A 21113-nucleotide genomic window follows, 5' to 3' on the forward strand; every position below is an offset into this window, starting at 1 on the left:
ACAAAACTCAACATTATAACCTTCATGAAGGTAGGATTTATCACAGCGTAGTGTACATAATAAACCTGCATCTCAGTGTAAATATAAATAATGTCTTAAAATGACCCATGAGGACGTCTGTGCTAAAGTAGTGTTAGGTTGGGGTCAAGATTAATGTCTGTGCTGCAAGTGTGTTTTTATTATTGATATCTTCATCTAGATAAGTTCAAGAATGGCTAAGTAATAATATCTTTAACTGAAATTTTGTGATCCCAAAACCGGGACAATGATGCCCATCTTGTATCAAGAGTTGGTCAAGATACTCATAAATAAACCAGATTACCTTATACTGCTCTCCTTGATTAAATCCTTGAATGACCACCTGCAGAAAAAATCAACCCTAAAATCAAACCAGTGGTCTGAGGAGAACCGCCAAGCAGATGGCCTTTGCCATTATCATCATTGGCCGGCTAATACTCTACAACAGTCTCCCTCCATCGGAGCTGAGTCTGTTGGTGCTGTTGGGGTATTGATCCAGCTGACAGAGACTAATTCTTTGATACACAGGCGTGGAGTTAGAGGTCAGCCGGGTGTTCTGAGCTCTCACATCTCACTGGGACCAATTTAAAGGCCTGAATAGCCAAAGGTTCTAACAGCACGCCTCCATGTGCTCATGCAAACCTGAGATATTGTCAAGCTACATGTGCAAGCCTTCAGTGAGCGTAAGGGCAGATATATGTGTTTGTGTGAATGTGTGAGGGGGGTTCTACGCATGTGTGCTCATGCATGTGTGTACTGCGCTCCAAAGTGCTTGTGCAAGCAACACTGAGATGCTTTGACTTGAATCTGTGAGAGGCTGCATCCAACTCACACACACTTATTATGTATAAATGGGTACTTTAAATACACCCATGAAACGATGGTGAATAAGCATATTCTAGACAGATGCTGTTGCCTAGAAAATGGCTCCACTGTGTGCTTAAGCCCCATTACATAGGTCACCAGTTACTGTCTGTGGTCTGAACGCAGGTGGAGGTGAGCTGTGTGCATGGAGTGGGCAGTTAAAGGTTAAAGCCCTCTAGGATCGAATAGCACAAACACTGAGGAAAAAAGAAATCACAGAATGACTTGATTTTGAGGACTTACAGGAATAGTGCGACATTTTGGAAAATGCTCTTATTGGCTTTCTTTCTTAGAACTGGACAGTTCCCAAAGAAAAGCCCGTAGAAGTGGTTAAACCAATGAGTGAGTTCCACAGCTTCATGTAGTGATCGTACAAACATAAGAGTGGTATCACTCTTCTCATCTAACTCTTGTCTAGTAAGCAAATAATTCAAGCAAATAAACTGGCCAAAATGTTTAACTATTCCTTTAAAAAATAAAAAACAACAAAAAAATAAACATGCCCAGGCGATGATTTCTAAAAGAGGAATTTAGCAGTCAAGTTTGTAGCACATTCAAATGTTTTCTGTCATGTACATTTTGCTTAATTGTTTTACGCTCTAACTCGCAATGGGAAATGCTGAATCATTTTAGATGCTCCAGCAAGAAGCTGAACACCCTATTTTGGTTTCTGACATGTGACGGTGGCCTGATTGCGAGAGAATGTAAAAATAATCTGGCTATCTCCATTTGCAGATTGACTGTAAAATGACCTTCTGATAAAAGCATATGTGAATCCACTAACTTGGCTCCAGCAGAGTCTTGCTCTAATGTATCGGTGCCAGACTGAGCCGCTCTAACGGCTCGTATTTCTTTCACACTTTCTCCAATTAAAACATGACTTGTGTGATTAAAGGACATCAGTCTGCCTGGTAATATGCGCAAGTGAGTGTGACTTTAAGTGTTTTTAATAGATAAAAAGAGAAACAGTCTGTGTGAGTCTGAGCTGAGCAATGTTAACAAGTGTTTTGGTGTCATGCCTTTATTATCTTGGCATGTTGGTGCACATGTGTGTGGTGCGTTATCTTTGCTTAACCATGCACACGTGTGAGTGTGGGCATGTGTCTTTATTATCTTGGCTTATTAGACGTCTGCGCCGAGAGTTCTCGGTTCACACTCCGAGGTTAATTGACCTCTGGAGACGTTTCCCTCTCCCTGATAATGAATGTGTGGATGTTATGATTATTCTGAATTCGTGTTAGATGTGAAAGATTTGCAAGGGGCATTAAGTTCTGAGGCGGCTATTATTTTTCACGACACATTTGAGCACACCTTCTAAATGTATTTTGAACATTTAAATTGTAATTATAATATTTCTTTGAAGCCTGTGTCAGAAATATTGCCACAATATTACTAGAAATTTTACTAGATTTTGCAGTGTGGAGGGTTCAGCTTTTGAATTTGTACCAATTTAATACGGGCTGTGGGTTTTTAAAGAACGGCTTTCTTCCCACAGACACATTCAAAATGACCATATTCCACCACATAAACAGATTACAGTACTTTAAATATATGTAATTGCTCAATAATCTTCAAGTAATGATTTTTAGACAAAATGGATATCCAGTGTTTTGGAACAGAACTATTTCTTTCTTTTATTCATGTGCAGATACATATTATATGAGCAATATTAAAAGGTGTGATCATCAATGATTAATAGTCTTTGTGCTGTAATGTAGGTTAGGGCCCTGGAGGCCAGCGAGCTGGAACGTAAAACAAACAAATCATTCTCCATAAAGGAAAACATCTTTTAACACCCTTTCCTCGGCAGCCTGCATTGTAATGACCTGTATTCCCAATAAGAAAGAGAGCTGACGATGAAAAATTATCAATGTGATGAAGCCATGAGAGGTTCTTGTTACTTGTTTGCACCACTCTCAAGGACAGTGTGTGTTTTTTGATGCTAAATACGCAGACACGTGAGCAGGCACACACACACACACACACACACACACATTCACTCAGAGGCATTCACACCTACACAATCAAAGAAACAAACTAATGAAGCTCTTCTCAAACAAACAACTTGATTAAGACTCAGGAGGGGAGAGAATCAGGTGTGAACACCGTGGGTCATGAAATCATGTGTGAACTTATGCCAAGGATGTGTTTTTAAAGACAGTTTACGTAGTTTTGGGGATTGCTCCACCTCCTGAGGGAGTTTGCTTCTCCAACATCGCTGCTCTCTACCCTAGTGTAGGTTTGCCTCTGGGAAACACATATAAGTCTCCTTGAGGTTGCATTTCTTCACCGTCTACTGAGGAGTATTCTTCATTTACTCTTCAGTTCTGTTCACTGAGATAGAAGAAGATCTGCGAGTGTGGTGAACTAGGAAAACAAAAAAACACTGTATACAAGTGATTTTTAATAATAGCTGATGGTTATCAAGATCAAATCTTTACCTTTACACTCACTTCTGGCAGAACTCTAAGCAATAATTTTCCAAATAGTGCTCAAATAGTGTCCAAAACTGAAGGTGCCCCAGAGTGATTTGTTTTGTTGGCGTCTTTATCCTCTTGGAGGAAGAACAAAGAGGTGCGTAAATTCACGTCATTATTCTACAGAGGGAGAGTAAGTGCGTAGCTCGGACGTGACTATAAAAACGTGGTGTGTTCTAAGCTGGTTTGATTTAGGCTCTTAGAAGATTTCTGTGTATACATGAATTCATGTCAGAAGTCTTTCTGACCTCATGCTTATCTCGGCTTTTTGAGCTGCAGTTTCTCCACCTCGATCGCAATATGAACATGCGTGTGTCATTGCGTGTGCAATGACTGGAGATGTTCCATGTGGTAATTGTGCTCTATTTTACTGTTTCTGTTGTTCATGGGACAGGAGCGATGTGTGTTATTGCAGTGGATAGGTTCCTGGATTCCAGGACTTAATTGGTTAGATGAAAGCATCAATTTGTGACTGTCTGCCTCATTTAAACCCTCATGAACTGTGTTTTTTTTTTTTTTTTTTTTTGCCACTTGGGCGGCGCAGCAGGGGTTAAATTGGGATTTTCATTTTTATTTTAAATGTTCACAAGCCTTCTATATTAAGCTCTTTGAAGTCCTAGCAGACAATGATACAACAACCCCAAATATATAGGCCAATACCCACACACACAGCCAGTTTTTGTTTTGCTTGAATTTATGGTTTTAAAAAAAAACACTGAAATTCCTGTTCATGTGTAAAAATAGACCACAATAGAGCAACTCATTGGCTTAGTAGAATACATTGTGTTTTCATCATTGGGTCTACTATCTGTTGCCTTATTTTTTAAGGGATTAGGTAAATTCCATGTTCTCAGTAATGCTACTACTGCAGATATTATTGCTTTTAAGCAGCAAAACTAAACCTCCATGTGAAAAATCCATTTGATAGACCAGAAAAAAAAAGAGATTCTCCGGCGGAAATGATATTCTGAAGTTCTGCTGAAAATCAAAATGTACTGAAGGCTTTGATGGTGCTGGATTCATCCTGTTCTCCAATGATTTCACTGTATCAACTTGTAATCTGTGTGGAAGAGCTTACCTGTTTGCTGCGCAGAGAAGCGCTGAGGTTAACGAGGCCATTGTAAGATCACAATGCCACACTGACAGTTTTAAATAAACAATGAAGTTACTGCCGCTGTGCCATGTGTGTACATTGCGAGCAGTGCCTGTCTATTTAGAGACACGTATTATTGATCTTGCTGCTGTGTGGGGACTTCATAAAAGATAAAAAAAAGTCAAAGAAAAGCCTGCCAGTGGAGTGCACAGTGGGGGTCTACCATAACCCCCCCCCCGAATCTGAACTTTCAGCCACCACATCCATCTCTGACTGCTCTTTATACTACATGGCCTGACTGGGTGTAGATAGTTGAATAGCGGTCATTGCACCTGGGTGCAAATAGACGCTCGATCATCGGTATTATTATTAGTAGTAGAATGGAATTAATGGTAATTGGCTTACATCAAATTATTGTCAGAGTGGCATGTTTTTATGGTTTTTAATCTTTAAGGGTAGCAAACTCACAAGTGATACAGTAATAAGTTGCACACTGAATTTATAAAACTGAATAACAGGACAGCTTTTAGATGAACGTTTTATCTAGTGACTCATTCTCTTCTTTTTTAAAGCCATAAAAAAAAAAAAAAAAAAAGGATTCAGACCTGTTTTATTGTTTCTGTACAGATGATACACGTACCCAGTCTGTTTCCCAGCAGTATACAGTTGAGAATACAATGAAACTGTATGAAGTGGCTATGTGTGACCAGGCTTCGGGGCTGAAAACAGCACGCAGTCATTTCTGTCGTCGTTCAATAGGCTTACTTTTGAAGCTCTACCTCGTACTCCGCTATCGTTCTTTCAAACGGTTCAAATATCTGCCTGACAAAAGCTCTCAGCATTTGAACCACACACATTTTTATAGCAAATTTTACTCCAGACACACTCATGTTAAAAAAAAGCTGTCCCTCTGGCTTGTGGTGTGTGGCTGGATAACATTTGGGTCTGTCTATTTCCAGTTAGTTTCATTTAGCGTTCTTGGTCAATAGGAGGAACATATGCAGAGTCTGAGATGAAGCATCCCAAAGTCCACTTTACAAAATGTATCCACACATACAGGCTCTGGTGGTTCACACCGGTTGTATTTTGAATATGGCTGGCTAAATATAGTTTAGCAGGTCTAGACCTGCTCTTTATGGAAAGCGTCTTGAGACACTGTTATGAATTTGCGCTATATAAATAAAGACTGATTGATTGATTGATTGATTGATATTCTTGACATTTTGACCTGCCTCCTCACAAACTGATCACTCACTGACGGAGCCCTGACCACAGGCTGCCAAGTGTTTTGTATATCATTCACTTGTCGCCAGTTTTGGATCAAACAAACATGATTTTTGTTCGCTAAATTAGGCTGAGCCCCACGCCAGTTTAATCCCTGCATATTTCCAACAGTCAAGTACAGCCACTGTCAAAACTACTTTTTGTTATCTCTCGAATTAGGTTCAATCTGCTCTCAACCGGGAGCATTTATCCTCCTGACTTAGCAAATTACTTTATAACTGTCTGTAAAATGTGTGTTTTTTTTCATTCAATTCCACCACAACCTCTCAGAGTCCGAGGGAAACTGCCAAGGAACTGCAAATGAGCAATTACTACCATGGGTAAACACAGACGCAGATGCTGGAGCCGAGAACAAAGACACATAGATGAACACAAACAGTGATGTCAGACGGAGAGAGACAGGCCGAGGACAGTGAGAGAGTCCAAGAAAGGTTTCTGATATGTGTCTGTCAATAGGTTTTCACCAATTTTTTTAACTTATGGTGGTGGTGGTGTATTGGAGGTGTGTGTGTGTGTGTGTGTGGGGGGGGGGTTGTCTCCATGGAAACTGACATTCCCTTGTAGGTGCTTTGGCAGGCAGTGGCAATTGTTGGATTGGATAATGGTTTGAAATTCTCCATAAAGTGCCTCAGAGGTTGAGATTAAATTCAACCTGCTTGAGCTAGACTCATGCAGTGACTAATCACACTGTTTTAGAGAGAAGGAAAGAAAGAGCTTGATGGCATTCAGACAGAGAAATATATAGCTTGTTGATCACATGTCGAATGATTTTTTTTTAGCTCCTCTGTTCTAGGGTGCCAGTCACTCCAGAAAATATCACTTTTCATCCATAAAAAAAAAACTTTTACATCGATAGTCACTGATTGCTCCTATATTAGTGGCAGGAAAAATGCATCCAACCATCATTACAGCGCTCACTTTGATTCTGTGCTGCGCTGCTCTTCCATCCAAGCTATTATACATGGCAGGGACATTTTCTTTATGTCAAATATATTAACTGTTAAGATAACAGCATGTGCAGGACTTGTTTTTCTCGGTTATTTCCGCACCCCCTCCCTCTCTCTCCCATGAGCCTTTGCTCCAGCTGGCAGACCTATTTAAATGCGAGTGGTCAGGCACCGCTGCTTAAACAACTGATGAAATTATTGCTCCTCTCCGTCTCCAAGTGCGGAACACTTTAGCCGCATGTGGCAGGTAGTGTGGAGGCCTGCCGCTGATGGGCCTGTGAACATCAGCCAAAGGGATCAGCCAGGCGAAGCGTCAGCCTCACACGTCTGCCCGCACCGCCAGCTCATGCAGAAAATATGGATGATTATTACTTTGTGTGCATCATTGAGAACCTTTGGTTTGCTTGGAGTCAAATTTGTAAACGTGGGTTTTACCTAAACAAGGCAGTTTTTCAAGAGAGTTTGACTTGCTGCTGTTGAATTTGATCTTTTCACACATGAGGGGGTTGTAATAAGATTCTCCATTGAGCAAAAGCATGACTATATGTTTGCATGACTATAAGCGCTCAACTCTCTATGAAATGTTATTTGCATTAAACAGCAGTACTGAGGCTTTGCTTGAGTCCAGTAGACACCAGAGGGACAAATACACATCATCTGATTCATACGATTGAATATATTTTGTACACACATTTTTCTTTTTGTATGAAACCCAGACGTGTGCATGGAAGTCTCTCTTACTTTCTCTCTCCGTCTCTCTCTCCCTTTCTCTGTGTGTGTCAGTAGCAGATTGTAAAGCTTATTTGTATGCCACAGCAGCCTCTGTTGTTTCCAGGCCTCCTGTATCCTGGGTGGTCAGTCTTTGTTCAGGCTGACAGAATCAAAGGTTTTCAGCAGAGAAGACAGATCGTAGTTGCCAGTGTCTCCTCTTTTTTTTCCCACTTGTGTGAATGGAACTACAGTGTTCGACAATGAAGCAGTGTTATGTGTTAAAGAAAAGAGACATTGAAAAGTATATTAGAAACTAGTTTATTCACTGGCAGTGCAGATCAAACGATTTGACGTGGTAACTAGATGTCTGGAGACTTGGAAACGTGCTCTTCTGGAGGAAAGCAAAGAGATAGAAAACACACAGATAAAAGTATGTTTGTTCCCCAGGAGAAGTCATGTCAAACGGCTCCATCCAGGCAAAAAGCTTTTATCACTGACGATAACATTCAAACCACTTTAAGTGAAGGTAAAGAATCTCAAACACTCCCTGTATCTTAGCAAAATGTCAGTGATCAATCCACAGGCAGTGCTGGACCGCTCTCGCTGAGCAGATCCTGTTAGCAGACAGCAGATGTAGTGGGCATCTGTTAGCACACACACAAACCAACCAGAGAACAGGTCTGCCATCCAGCAGACATGAGCTGGTTTGTTGGAGTGCATTAGCTTCAGACTGGAAACCAGTAATTGAGGGCAGAGTGGTTCGGGGAATTGGGGAGAAAATGTTGTTTTGGGGAATTTACCTCTGGCAGAGTTGGTGAGGACAGTTTGGCACTAAGAAGCGTATAAAACATTCATTCAAATTCCCAGTGAATCTATTATTTATTATGTATCAAAATGATGATGCAAACATATCTGCAAAGTATTTTCTGTTATGCCCTCTGTGGCTAGTGAGCATTACTACCCCTTTAGCAGGGAGCCGAAACAATGAACCATAGTTTTCACTGGAACAAAGTAACTAATGTGCTCTCGCCCTAACCTCTGCAAGAGACTTTATTCTTTAATAGTGTACCAGTGGAAAGTGAGAAGCATCGTTTGCTGCCACCACACTGGCACATTCAGCCACAAGCAGAAATCAAATAGGTTGAATGCTGCCAATTGCAGCGTTATCAGCAATAAAGATCATGTCAGTCAGATGCAAGTCAATGGAGACAGAAAGGGAAGATGGACAGGGAAAATACAAAGAAGTTAGAAGTTAGTTTGTTTGTGCTGATGTGCTGATGGACAGATGACCAACCATTTTGAACAAATGATCACAAGAAAATTAAGATGATGATGCCAAAAATTTGGTTTTGCAATTAGTTTTTTGTTTTTTTTGTTTTGCAAATTTTTGTCATCGTCATCATACAGTATGTATGTGTACATGTGACATGTTTTTTTTTTGGTGGATATACATCCATGCGCAATAATTACTTTATGCTCAGGGCTAGGGACGGATTTAATTAGCTGTCCCCTGTCAGGGTAGATAATTAGTCAATAACACAAATATGTGCACACACACACTGTTTCTCTCTCTCTCTCTCTCTCTCTCTCTCTCTCTCTCTCTCTCATACACACATAAAATAAGTCAATACGTGTGCCAGTCTAACACTAATGATGAGACTGGAGTCACCTAACAATTACTTGCTGTTGCAGGAACAAAAAGTACAAGTCTTGAGTGACATGGCTCAATAGGCAATTACAGAGGAGTATTGAGAAAAGCTGCAGACAGGAACTGAGCCTGGCGTGGCTTCTGCCTGCCAACAGAGAGAAGCTAATGTTGTCGATTTTTGTTTAAAATTGCTTCATCAGTGTGGTAGCGCGTTGTATAATCTGCCTCGCTTGTGTTCAATCACAACACAGCAGTAATTATGTTTTCTTCTGTTTTTTTTTTTCTCGTAGGTTCAAAGTTTGATCTGCACACGGGGAAAGGTAAGAAAAAAAAAGAAAAACGTACTCCCAGATCTCTTTGTTCTGTCTTCACTCTCTTTTTCTCTGATGGAGTCACAATGACTACCAGGCATTAGACTGATCCGCAGTGACGTGTGTTCGGTGTGTTTGTGAATGGATATAGATGCATTATTGGGGAGATTTGTGCACCAGCGTGTGGTTGTTTTCGCCGCGCACCAACTCATGTTAACACAGATAGTTACTGCAGAAGGTTCATCCTAATCACAGTGAACATAAAATGTGGATTAGGGAAGTCTTATGGTATCAGACATAATCACACACAAACACTTACTGAAATACTCCAGCACACATGCACCTGCTGCAAAAAAAGACTGAACCTGATGTGTTAATGTCCCATATTCTGTCTGTGAGTCATCTGAGAGATGGTAATGCTTGTTTATATAATGACTCGACAGGATGTCTCTCTCCACTGATTTGACTAAAAACACAAGAATAAAAGCACATTAGAGTTTTATCTATCCTTAAATAGAAGATGGTAGGAGCATTTATTTTGTTCTTTAGGATGTCAGTTGCAGCCATTTTTGGTTTTGCCATCTAGGCAGGATTTGATCAGTATGTGATGGTAGACCTACAGCTCTTTTTGGGCTATTTCTGGCAGATGGAGCCTGTAACGGTTTATGTCTGCGGCCTTCCCTCTGTAGATCCCAGAGTATTTTAGTCCAGAATAATCCCCACCATCTGCTGTCTCCTCTACTACGTTTTAGTCCTCAGTATCTCTCCCTCTATCTGTCACTCTGCATTATTTCCTATTGCATTTCCTCTCCATGTTTTCTCTGTATTTCACTGTTATCCCTCCTGACTGCAATTTTTAATAGCGATGCCTCTCTTCAATCTCCAACTCAAGCTCTCGATCTCCGTCACCATCCTCGTGGCTCCATCCACTTTTCCTTGAGCTCTTCCTCATGACTTCCTCGCACTTTAATATTTGCTTTTTGTCTGTCTTGTTCTAAATCACTGGATGTCTGCACACACTCTGCTCCTCAGTGTTTCTCTCTTTATCCTTCTCTCTGTCCACGCACACACACACACACACACACACACGCCCACATCAACCACTCTCCAAAGGCTGTCAAATCCTAATCTGGGCTTCATGAACACAGACTACACCCTCCGGTTTGAAACTCCGAAAATCTACTATCTTGAGCGTGTAAAGAGCTACATTTTAAATATGCACTACACCAGTAAAAAGTACTCCTCAGGATTGGGTTTCATCAGCTATTTGTAAATCCATCGCTGAGTTTGTGTGTAAAGTCCTTCTTAAGTTCTTAGTAACCACTAGCTAGTTTCAAACTAGTGATTAACTAAATGGGGTTGCCCCACTAAAACTAAAGGCATGTCTTGGCTAGCGATGTGTAAATCCATCGCAAGGAAACATCTGTAGCACTAACCAATCAAAAACCATCAACTGTGCAATGCCACCCTTAGTGAACTAACTTACTTACTAATTCACTAAAAGCTAGGTCACCAATCAGCTTCTGGAGAGCCGGAAACAACAACTTTTAAAATTTGTGCTGACTAATCATACAACATCCTAAAAGTTGCCTGCTCATTCACACTGTTTCCCGATGGAGGGGATTAAGCTGTGTCTAACAGGATACCAGTACAGTAACTTGCTGATCAGATACACTCAACCAGGTTCAAGTGTCTTCCAGTGCTTCAGCAAAGCAAACCACTGTACCTGAGGAATCAGGTACAGGTACAGACGTGTTCCCATCAAGGATAAAAAGTTGATTACATTATTTTATTTTGTAAGACACTTTTTGGTCCAGGCATTGTTCAGTTATTTTCAAACCTGATAAAATATGAAAAAGATACCAGTTTCACAGAACAGCAGCAGTTTAGAGGCTTGTGACTGAAATCACAACTGTAAAAAAGATCATCTGCTTGCTCGGAAAAGCTCCCTCGAAATATGGAAGGCTCTCATCTTCCTCTACGAGTACCACTAACGTGCCAAGGGAAAAAGGCACTCGACTCTCTGCTGCTCTGCTGCAGTTGTTCTCTGGCAAATAGTACATGACTACTGCAGAAATCCTCAAGTGTGTGCGACTGTATCCCATCTTCCCTCTCTCAGTCTGATGCTCTAAGTGAAGCTGAGCTCTTTGTCAAATGAGTACAACTGAGAACACGACAACACTTCAGTTACATGTTCCACCCAACACTGACCCCTACAGAAGCCGTCCACATTGAGCCTGGGTCTGTTCGAGGTTTCTTCCCGTTAAAGGGGAGTTTTTCCTGCCACTGTTGCTCAATATAATATAATATCTGATGCTTGCTCATGTGGGGATTCTTGAATCTTTAATTTTGAATTCCTGAATCGTTGGGTCTCTCTCTAATTAAAGAGTTTGGTCTAGACCTGCTCTTGATTGATTGATTGAGTCACCACAGGCGCGCATGCATTTATGACGTGGATAATCTCCAGAGGGAGAAATTCAGGTTGCTATAATGTGAAGGGCAGAGTACAAGGTTTATTCCCCTCGATAGAATCAGATGTTCTGAGCGTGTCCCTGAGCGGCTCGCGACAACAGCATTGACAGCATTAGCAACCAAAATACAGACAGGTATGACATCAGCACCTCAGTGACATGGTTGTCAGCCATGTACAGCACATCTCTGTACCGGCACACAGCTGGATTAACAATGACTGAATGGATTAGTGAGTGTGTGAGTGTGTGTGTATGAAAGCGAGAGAGTCGGACAGAGACAGAATGATAAAACATGGTGGTGACTCCTGTGTCAAGTGGGTATTTGATAAAGCCGGATACCTTATACAGATACTGATAATACCCTGAGATCATCATATTTTGGCTTGGCTGCTAATGACATCACAAACCCATGCACTCTGCATGTAGATGCGAGGTCACAGGCACATACACATGCACGCGCATACACCCCTCAGCGCTGAGCAGATCATATCCTCGTCATCTGACCCAAATCCATTAGCACTAGGAGTCACAACCTCATCCATTCGCTCCTCTCTCTCAATTTCCTCCTCTTCCGCTTCTTCCTCTTTTCATTCGTTCCCAGACATCAGGTCCCTTGTGTGGGACATATTTTCTGTGAGCTCTGAAATGACATGACCAGCGACAGACGCACGCTGAGATTAAGCATGTAGGTGTTCAGAGCCCTGTGGGCACTTATGAGGCAGCTTTTCTAAGTGGCACCCAACGAGCCAGCCTCACTTTATGCCACTCAGAATGGCAAATTGTATCAGTTCTTACAATTTTTTACATTCCTCTGGGAGCAGACAGTTATATAATAGACAAAGAAAACTTCAGTTAAAGCTAATCCTTACATCTACTAAAAAATCTTTTGCATGTTGAGGCCGAAACCTGCTGTGTGGAACTTTTGTCTCCAGCTTCTGGCAGTGACAACAGTAACACAAGCACTTGCTGTAGCGTGTTTATGATTTATGTCGATTACATGAGTTTTTATTTATTCAGTTAGAGGTTCTTTTTTATCTGCCGCATCAGAAACATTTCGAGGATGCTTCTTAGGTTTTTTTTCCCCCATAGTTTTAGTTGCTGTCAGTGCAGGAAGGGCAAACCAGACACCAGATTTACTCCATTATACTGTGAAATACGGATATTTATCTGGCAGTGATGGGCTCCCTCACCATTGTGTTACCTCATTCGCTGATAGACTTATCAGACATTCATTTGAATGAAAATCTTGATTGTTACTTCAAGGTTATAGTTGTCCTCTAATTCATTTTTTGGTTTCATTTAATGATTATGGTGATTTTTGAAATGATGAAATATTTTCTAAAGCATTTAATATTTTATCATAGATTTGATTATAAATATTTAAGAACATCATCCACCTCAAGAATGCCACCGAGTGTGTGTTTGTGTGTGTGTGCGTGCCTGCGACCATGTGTGTATGTGTGTGTGTGTGCGCGTGCACGTGTGTGTATGACAGTAGTGTGATTGCCAGCTGGGCCATTTATGCTAAAACTGCATGCCTCTCTGCGGCTGTAAATTGCTTTGGATTGCTGTTAATAGCTACTTTTGCCATTTCCCTGTGAGTCCAATATAAAATCCACCACGATGAAATTATTCTGTAGCTCTTTCATCCTCACTGCTGCAATGTGTTTCTTGGATTACGGTATTTGAACATCGCATAGCGCTCTAAGAATGTCAGTAATGAATATAAGGCATGCAATCTGCCTGACTATTCAAAACGCTCCTAATTGAAATGCTCAAAAGACAGCTCTGGCTAATCAGCTTAGAGATGTAGTCCGCAGTTGACAGATAATAAAGAGGATCTTAGTGCTGAAGAGTCTATTACCACCCATGTAATGAGAGTTCACATAATATGATCTGAGGACAATGGAGGGATAGGGAAGTTAGGAGGGAGAGGGTGGCAGGCATGGGTGGCAGGAGGCTGAGGAGGCTTCCATTGTTGAAAAAGAGAGTTGAAAAAAGAGAAATATCATATCAGCGGGGCTGAACACCTACTGTAAAAATGCAAATTTGTATAAATTAATTTTAAGTGGAGATTTAAAGGTACTCTATATGGGTATTTAGGCATCTCAGAACAAAACAAATGTGCAAACAAATTGGAGCTCACTTAAGACCTTGTACCGGTTGAAATCACGGTGATCATGATTAAAAGAAACCACTACACTGTAAGCGATTGAACTTGAGCCGTGGTCTGCAGTGTATGCGTCCTCCCTAAAAGGTGTTGAATCAGGATGACAATGTCACACTACTTGGGTGCTATGCAAGAGAGGACAGACACTCGCGCAGCTAGAAGAGGTGTGTTGTCAGGAAAACATAAACATATGTCGTTTTCAGTATCGGGACAATCAGCCACTGCTGTCGTTTTTCCGGCGAGGACAATCTCAAAGGGGGATATGTGATCCATCTTCCCTGTTGTACTTAGGAGTCTCACTGCGGAGATGAAGATGTGAACTTTACCTCTGAGCCCGGCAAACAGACGGTTGCAGTAATCGATCTTAGAAGAGATAAAAGCATGAATAGCTTGATCTCAAACATGGTGTACTTTTCATCCAAGTTTAACCCTTTATCGGGCAAGGGACCATATTTGGTAATTTAAGTGGGAGTTCAAAATGCTGCCCCTTGCCTCACCATGAGGCAGTAGAACTACAAGGTTTGTCCAAGCCAATCAGCGACAAACAGGCTACATGACAGACCGGCAAGAAACCATATATGGTAACTTCATTGACCTTAATTAAAATTTAATTTAAAAAAAAAAAACTCACAAAAGTAAAAAAGTCTTGTAAAGACTACCAATAATGGTCTAGGGTTGAAATTTTGAATTTCTAAGTATTTCAATGAGTGCCCTTTAAAGGGTGAAGTTAACAAAAACGGGACTCGAAGATAAGATTTAAGTCAACATTTAACTCCTAAGTGATGTTGTAAGATGTAAAAAGATTATTGTTATATTGTACAGTTTTGTAAAGGATGTCTCTGAAAGGCTTGCAAATACAACAGAATACTGTATAAGTATATTATGAGTATAAAAACAGTTTGCATTCCATACAGGAACAAATAAAATGACGTATTACTGCATACTGCATACTATATACACTACAAGCTCCCGAAAAAGAAACTGTTGTACGTGCTGACTACTTTGTTTCCAGTAGTAAACACCACAGAGAGGCCGCTTTGTCAAGTAGAATAATGCACCTTGTTTCTGATGTGATGTATCCTGGGAAATCATACTGCAATGAGGACAGTTAACATCACGGCGCATCAATGTGTGCTGATGGCTCCAGTGCAGCGATGAAATGCCACAAGATGACTCTTTCCGGACTGTCTGTCACTCATCTCTCTCTCACTTTCACTCCCTCTCATACTCTCTCGTGACCCTCCGACCCCGCCACTGCGACCGCACAGCTGCACGCACGCACGCACACACACGCACGCACACACACACACACACACACACACACACACACACACACACACACACACACACACACACACACACACACACACACACACACAACGTTTCTAAAGCCTTTGTTTATGAGACAGACAGAGGTCATGGCTGAGCAGTATGAGTGGAATGACGATGGACACGCTAGCACCTTTCCAAGCAGCTCACTGCTGTACCAACAGAAGGTTACGCAGTGTGACATGTGACTCTTACCTTAGACTGCACAAGCGACCCTCGCTCTTCTTAACTCATCGTAAAGTTCGTCAGGCAGCTCTGCAGAATGTGTCTTATAATATCCTAATCCTATTAAAGTTGAAAGTTGATACAAACACCACTTGGAATTAACAGTACGTGCCACTTAGTTATTGAAAGCTCTCGGTGTGATCAGATGACCAATTTAAATTAACCTGTCCTTGCACTGACTTTCCTCATAGCTGGCATAACAAAAGACCTCTTAATGACATTATTTACATACGCCTAGTACACTAGATATGTCTTTTACATTCTGAAATGTGATCCAATGCTTTACATAGGCCTACACGAAAAATAAAAATCTATACAGTAATCTGAATATAACCACAGGCAGTGCATTTAATGGAATGCTTCGCCATTTAGTTGTTTTTCTTGCCGAGAATAAGATCAGAATATTGAAGTAACTCTTATATCCGTCTGTTCAATATGAAGGTACCGCAGGCAGCCAGTTAGCTTAGCTTAGCACAAAGACTGGAAACAGGGAAATGGCTAGCCTGGCCTTGTTCAATGGTATCAAGGTCTCTCATAGTTGGAAACATTAAATGCTATTCTATTCTCTCACAATGTGCCAAGAATATAATGCATGTTAGCTCCATCTCTGCTCTGCCCTCCAGCCAGGGATAGGACTACTTTCTCTCTACATGTGTATGGTGGGCAGATGCCAGCCACAGGAACGGAAGAAAGAGGGCAGAGCTACAGTCCCTCCGCTCATTACCGTCAACATCACTATCATTAATCATCACACCTTCAAGTATCGGAGACCTGCAGGATATAAATTGTGATTTAGGTGCAAAGGGTAGAGGCAGTTTGGTATGGACTTACCATTATATAGGCCATCACAAAGTGACAACATTCAGGTGCTTGTTTTTACCAAGGTCAGTAACTGTGGTGCTATCGCACTCTCTGAAACCTAAAATCCGTTAGCCCATATTGTTCCATTGACACATGCATATTTAAATATAAGCTACAGCCACATTTTCACAGTATGTTAGCTATCCAGGGAAGATTTTCAACACATAAGGAAGTTATAATGAGATTTGGATCATTTTGGTCTGATGTGGATGTTTTTTTTTAAGGTGTTCCATTTTTCACGTGGAGACATCTTTTGAGTTCGAACCTGAGGTGTGTGTTAAGTGAGGGAGGCATTGCGGGTGAGAGGGAGGTTGGGCCCTTAGGCTCCGGCAGTGGTTAGAGTCGGGGCGGCTAATTTAGAAAATGTTGTGTCAGAGTAATATGAGCTGTTAGGAAACTCTTGATACATATCACACACACACACACACACACACGCACGCACACACACACACACACACACACACACACACACACACACACTCACTCACACACAGTCTGCCTTCCTATCTGGCTGACTAACTACTGACACTACACACTTGACCCATTTGCCTCAATGGAACAATTATTCATTGTAAGTAAAGGAAAGAAAAAAATATGTGTGTGGAAAGGGGAGGGGAGCATGAGTGCTTCATAAGGACAGACAACAGATGGAGAGGAAATATGGTGAGTTTGGAGAGGTGGGCCTGGAAGAGGGGAGTTAAAAGTTTGTATGTGATTGACAGAGAGAGGAAGACAAGGAGTGAAAGAGAGGGGGCAGGGAGGGAAGATGAGGAGCAGCTGTCCTTAGTTGCATGTCTCTGAGGGCACAACCGGGAGACATCTTTCAAGTTTCTCAACCTTGGCATTTGGACACCAAGAGGAGTGCAAAGATATGAAAACAGGGTCCTGAAATAAAACTGTGCGGACAGTGGGCTGGAGAATACTGTTTGACACATGTCTCATTCTGACTCAAAAAATACTCTACACATCTCTGAGTGGCGGATTTAAGTTCCATAAAAGTGCTGGTGAGTTGTTTTTGGATCAGAGGTTTCACAAGCAAGATGAGTAAATTGTAATCCAAAGTTCTGGAAGCTCTGTAACCTTGTTCTCCTTGCTTTTTAACTTTGAATTGCACAATTACATGCTCTGCTACTGTACGTGCTGAGGGAGATTCACAATCCTACGAGACCCGCTCAAAAACGATTATTGCATAATTTCAGAAATACAATGATGACCTGGGGAAATGAACCAGTTTCTTATTGATTGACCTTTTTGGAAATGAAAAGGTTTTTGTGTGCCAGAAGCAGCACCCTTGAGCCAGCGGAGCAACATGATCCCTGCTCCAACCACCCGGAGCGATTGTTATAATCACAGGAGCAACGGTGAGGAATTGTTTCAAGCTCGTATTGATTTCTGCTCAGTCTGTATTGTAGTTCTGGCACACAGTTGACGTCTACATCACTGCACTGGTGTTAACACTGTGGCACCGCGTGGAAAAACCTGTGGGCTATTCATCTTCTCCTGACTGCGTGCTGCATTTCTTGTCCTTGCCACCTTCCATCCGCCCGTGTGGCTTCTGTCATGTATGTGAAGACGACTGGCTATTTTTATTTTTATGAGGCTATTTGTTTTAAGGATGATTCGGGTTGTTGTGTTGTGGCACTCATGCATTATGCAGAAAAAAATGCACTCTTTCAATCTCTGCAGGAGAAAAGCATTAAACATTCTGCTATCATTGGTTACTCTGGTGAAATTAAAGGGTGCATTATGCACCCGCCGTGCTCCCAACGATGGATAACACTGTTTCTAAGATACTGTTTTTTGTAATGATAGCACTTTTGGACATCATTGCAGTCACTGCTGTCGCATTTTCTTGCGGTTTGCGTTATGTCTAGTCCAGTTTGTTAAAGTTAGTTCATGTGTTTCATGTATTTCCGGTTTTATTGTGGACTTTTCCCTCTCGTTTCAGGCCCCTCGACTTCCTGCCCTTGTGCGTCTCCTGTGATTGACTGCCCTCCCCTGGTGTATATATTGTCTGCGTCCTCCCCTGTCCCGTGCCAGATCATCTTATAACCTTTTGTTGAGCATTCCAGCAATCTAAGTCAGAGTTGAGACTTTTTGAGTCAAGTCAGATAGCAACATTTATGACTGTGTCTGTTTGTTGGTGCCTCGTCTTTGTGAGTCTTGCATAACAATAAACTGCGCCTTTTTACCTGCTTGCTATCTGCTTGCCTCGCGTCGAGCATTTGAGCCCGTCTTCTTGGGTGTGCCTCTGGTAGTAACAGTTTGGAGAGATGGCATGTTTTGGTGTCATTATCAAAGGCAGATATATAGATGAAATATTCTGTTTTAAATCAAGCAACACAGCTCCCTCCTTGGATATCAATGTGAATAACTGAATCTTGAGGCAAGTTCTTTTTCTACGTTACGCATCCACTTGCATGTCATATCTGAATTCATCTGCTAGAGAGGAACTCATTACTCAGCATAGCAGCTATCTTGTTTCTCTCTCTTTTTTTTTCTTAAGGTGAAGGCCACTGGATATATTTTATTTACACCTCTGTGAATTATTCAGGGGAAGTGTTTCTAGATGGAGCTAGCTAGCTAACTGTCTACCGTCTATGAATGGTTGAGTTATTCTAATGATCCCCTCGCTCCCATACGTATTAGTGCGTGCCTGCAGGCTTTACCATAGCTACTCATCAGAGAGTTTCTGGGTTGAGAGCAGGAGGATTCTCTCTCAGCAAAAACTTGCTTTAGTTGGGACTTGCACAGAGAGGCGAGATTCAGCCTCCCAAACCTCTCGCTAATGTTCCAGATTCATCTCCCCAGGTGTGCGTGAACATTTTCATGTGTACAGCATGTTTGGTTCCTGCATCCTTGTGTGTCCTGCTACCTTTTCCATCACACGTCTGTACCCCTCTCCTTGTCTTTTCTTTTTAGCGAGTAAACCCACTTTTTTTTTCATCTTCCCCACGCTTCCCCATTATTCAGTCTACCACCTTTTGCCCCCATCTTGATGTAATGCTTCATGTCTCGCTCCTTACTCCATCCTCCCCTTCTCTTTTCTCCCTCCATCATCCTGTTCCTTCTTTATCCACTCCTTCACCTCTCTTTTGAAGTGACCACAAGGCAAACCTTATCAAAAAGAGCTTCACAAGGCCCCTCAGCATTTTTCCAGGAGTGGTTAATTGTGTGTGTGTGTGTGTGAGTGTGTGCGCACTTGTGAACAAGGCATATTTGTCTCTGACAGGGAATCTAACCTGTCAGAGCTGACAGGATTTTCAAACAATATCCACTTTAGAAATATCTGACTTCAGGCAGCAGTGGTGTTGCAGGTTGACAAGAAATGAAATTTTTGCAGTGTAGGATGGGATTCAGCGGAAATCTTTTGAAACTGAAGTGTTAGATGTATAGTTTCCCTTTTTTCCTTGTAGCTGTGAGAATTGAACTTTTTTGGCTTGGACTTCGGCCAGCTGCAACTGGGTCTCCAAAAACAGCAGTCATCAGTCGCTCAGCGCACACACACACACTCACCCTCTTATTCTCCTCTCTCCAAGCCTCCAAGATTCCCTCCTTACTTCCTCTGATCTTCTGAACATCAATCCCTCATTCCTCAAAGCAAAAACGAGGGGAAGGGAGATGACAAAAATGAGATGACAGATTACCTGCTATATATAGAGCCAGTCTAATGCCGCTTCCCTTATTCATCTTCTCCCCGCGCCCCCAAGACATTGGATACACCTTTTGGTTTGCGACTGGCGATGCAAATAGAACCTCTCCCTCATCACAGTGCTTTCAAAATTCAGTCGCCGGAGCCGCTTGTTTTTGTAAATGGTACAGAGCCTTGCTGTGAGGACGTAATAGCATGAGGGTGAACACATATCCACATTCATGGTTGATTTGCAGATGGCCTTTTCAGTTGGAGGTGATTGCTGTTGCAGTGGTAAACCCCCAGTTCTTTGTCTTCAATTTAAAAATATGACACGATCTTATTCGCTCAGGCAGTGAAGAAATGCATGAATTTGCAGCATTTTTAGCTTTCAGGGTGTCACATTGTGACACGCAATTGGAGAACAGTCACATTTCCCCTGTGATGAAATAGCAGTAAGTGTGCCCATGCATGTTTGTTGTGCTTAGTGTGCATAGACTTCTAGTAACGTACTTATCAAGAGACAGATTACTACGGCCCATAGTGTAATATCCTCTTTCCCTCATGTTCATTTGTCTGCTAAGTGTTCATATAGACTGTGTCATACAGCAGATTTACGCTCCTCTGGCTCAGAGCGACAATATTGTAAAGTATGGATTAGAACCACAGTGAAAAGCCGCGGATAATCTCACCTCCTCCTTTTTTCTGTCATTCCCACTCTTCTGTGCTCTCTCTCTCTCTCTCTCTCCCTGTCTCCTCACTCTGCTTTCCTTTTCTCAGTAAACCATAAGATTCTTCTATCCGGGATTCAGCCGCCAATCAGAATATTGATCATTTGTATTACAAAACCAGTGCTTCTTTCTTCTTACCTCAGTCGCGTTATCATACTCACATGTACTGAAGTATGCTTCATAGGCAAGCTCGAAATAGGCTTCTTTATAAGAGTCCTGCTCAGTTGTGACAGAAGCACAGAAAATAAGTTACAACTAGAGACATTTAAAACATGCAAAGGTCAATCATCTCTTTGGACAAAAATAGATGTTAGATTTTCTTTTCTTTTTCATTATTATCTC

At 41.7% G+C, this 21113-nt stretch overlaps 1 protein-coding gene across 1 annotated transcript in view; it reads left to right on the forward strand.

The window, feature by feature from the left end:
• Nucleotides 1–21113, forward strand: part of igsf11 (immunoglobulin superfamily member 11) — a 93839-nt gene that overhangs the window by 21551 nt on the left and 51175 nt on the right. The window contains exon 2 of the mRNA XM_070829614.1: nt 9333–9362. Coding sequence (XP_070685715.1) covers nt 9333–9362 — 30 coding nt within the window. The remainder of the gene's footprint in view (nt 1–9332; nt 9363–21113) is intronic.

The sequence above is a fragment of the Pempheris klunzingeri genome, chromosome 4, assembly GCF_042242105.1.
Source record: "Pempheris klunzingeri isolate RE-2024b chromosome 4, fPemKlu1.hap1, whole genome shotgun sequence".
Taxonomy (NCBI): domain Eukaryota; kingdom Metazoa; phylum Chordata; class Actinopteri; order Acropomatiformes; family Pempheridae; genus Pempheris; species Pempheris klunzingeri.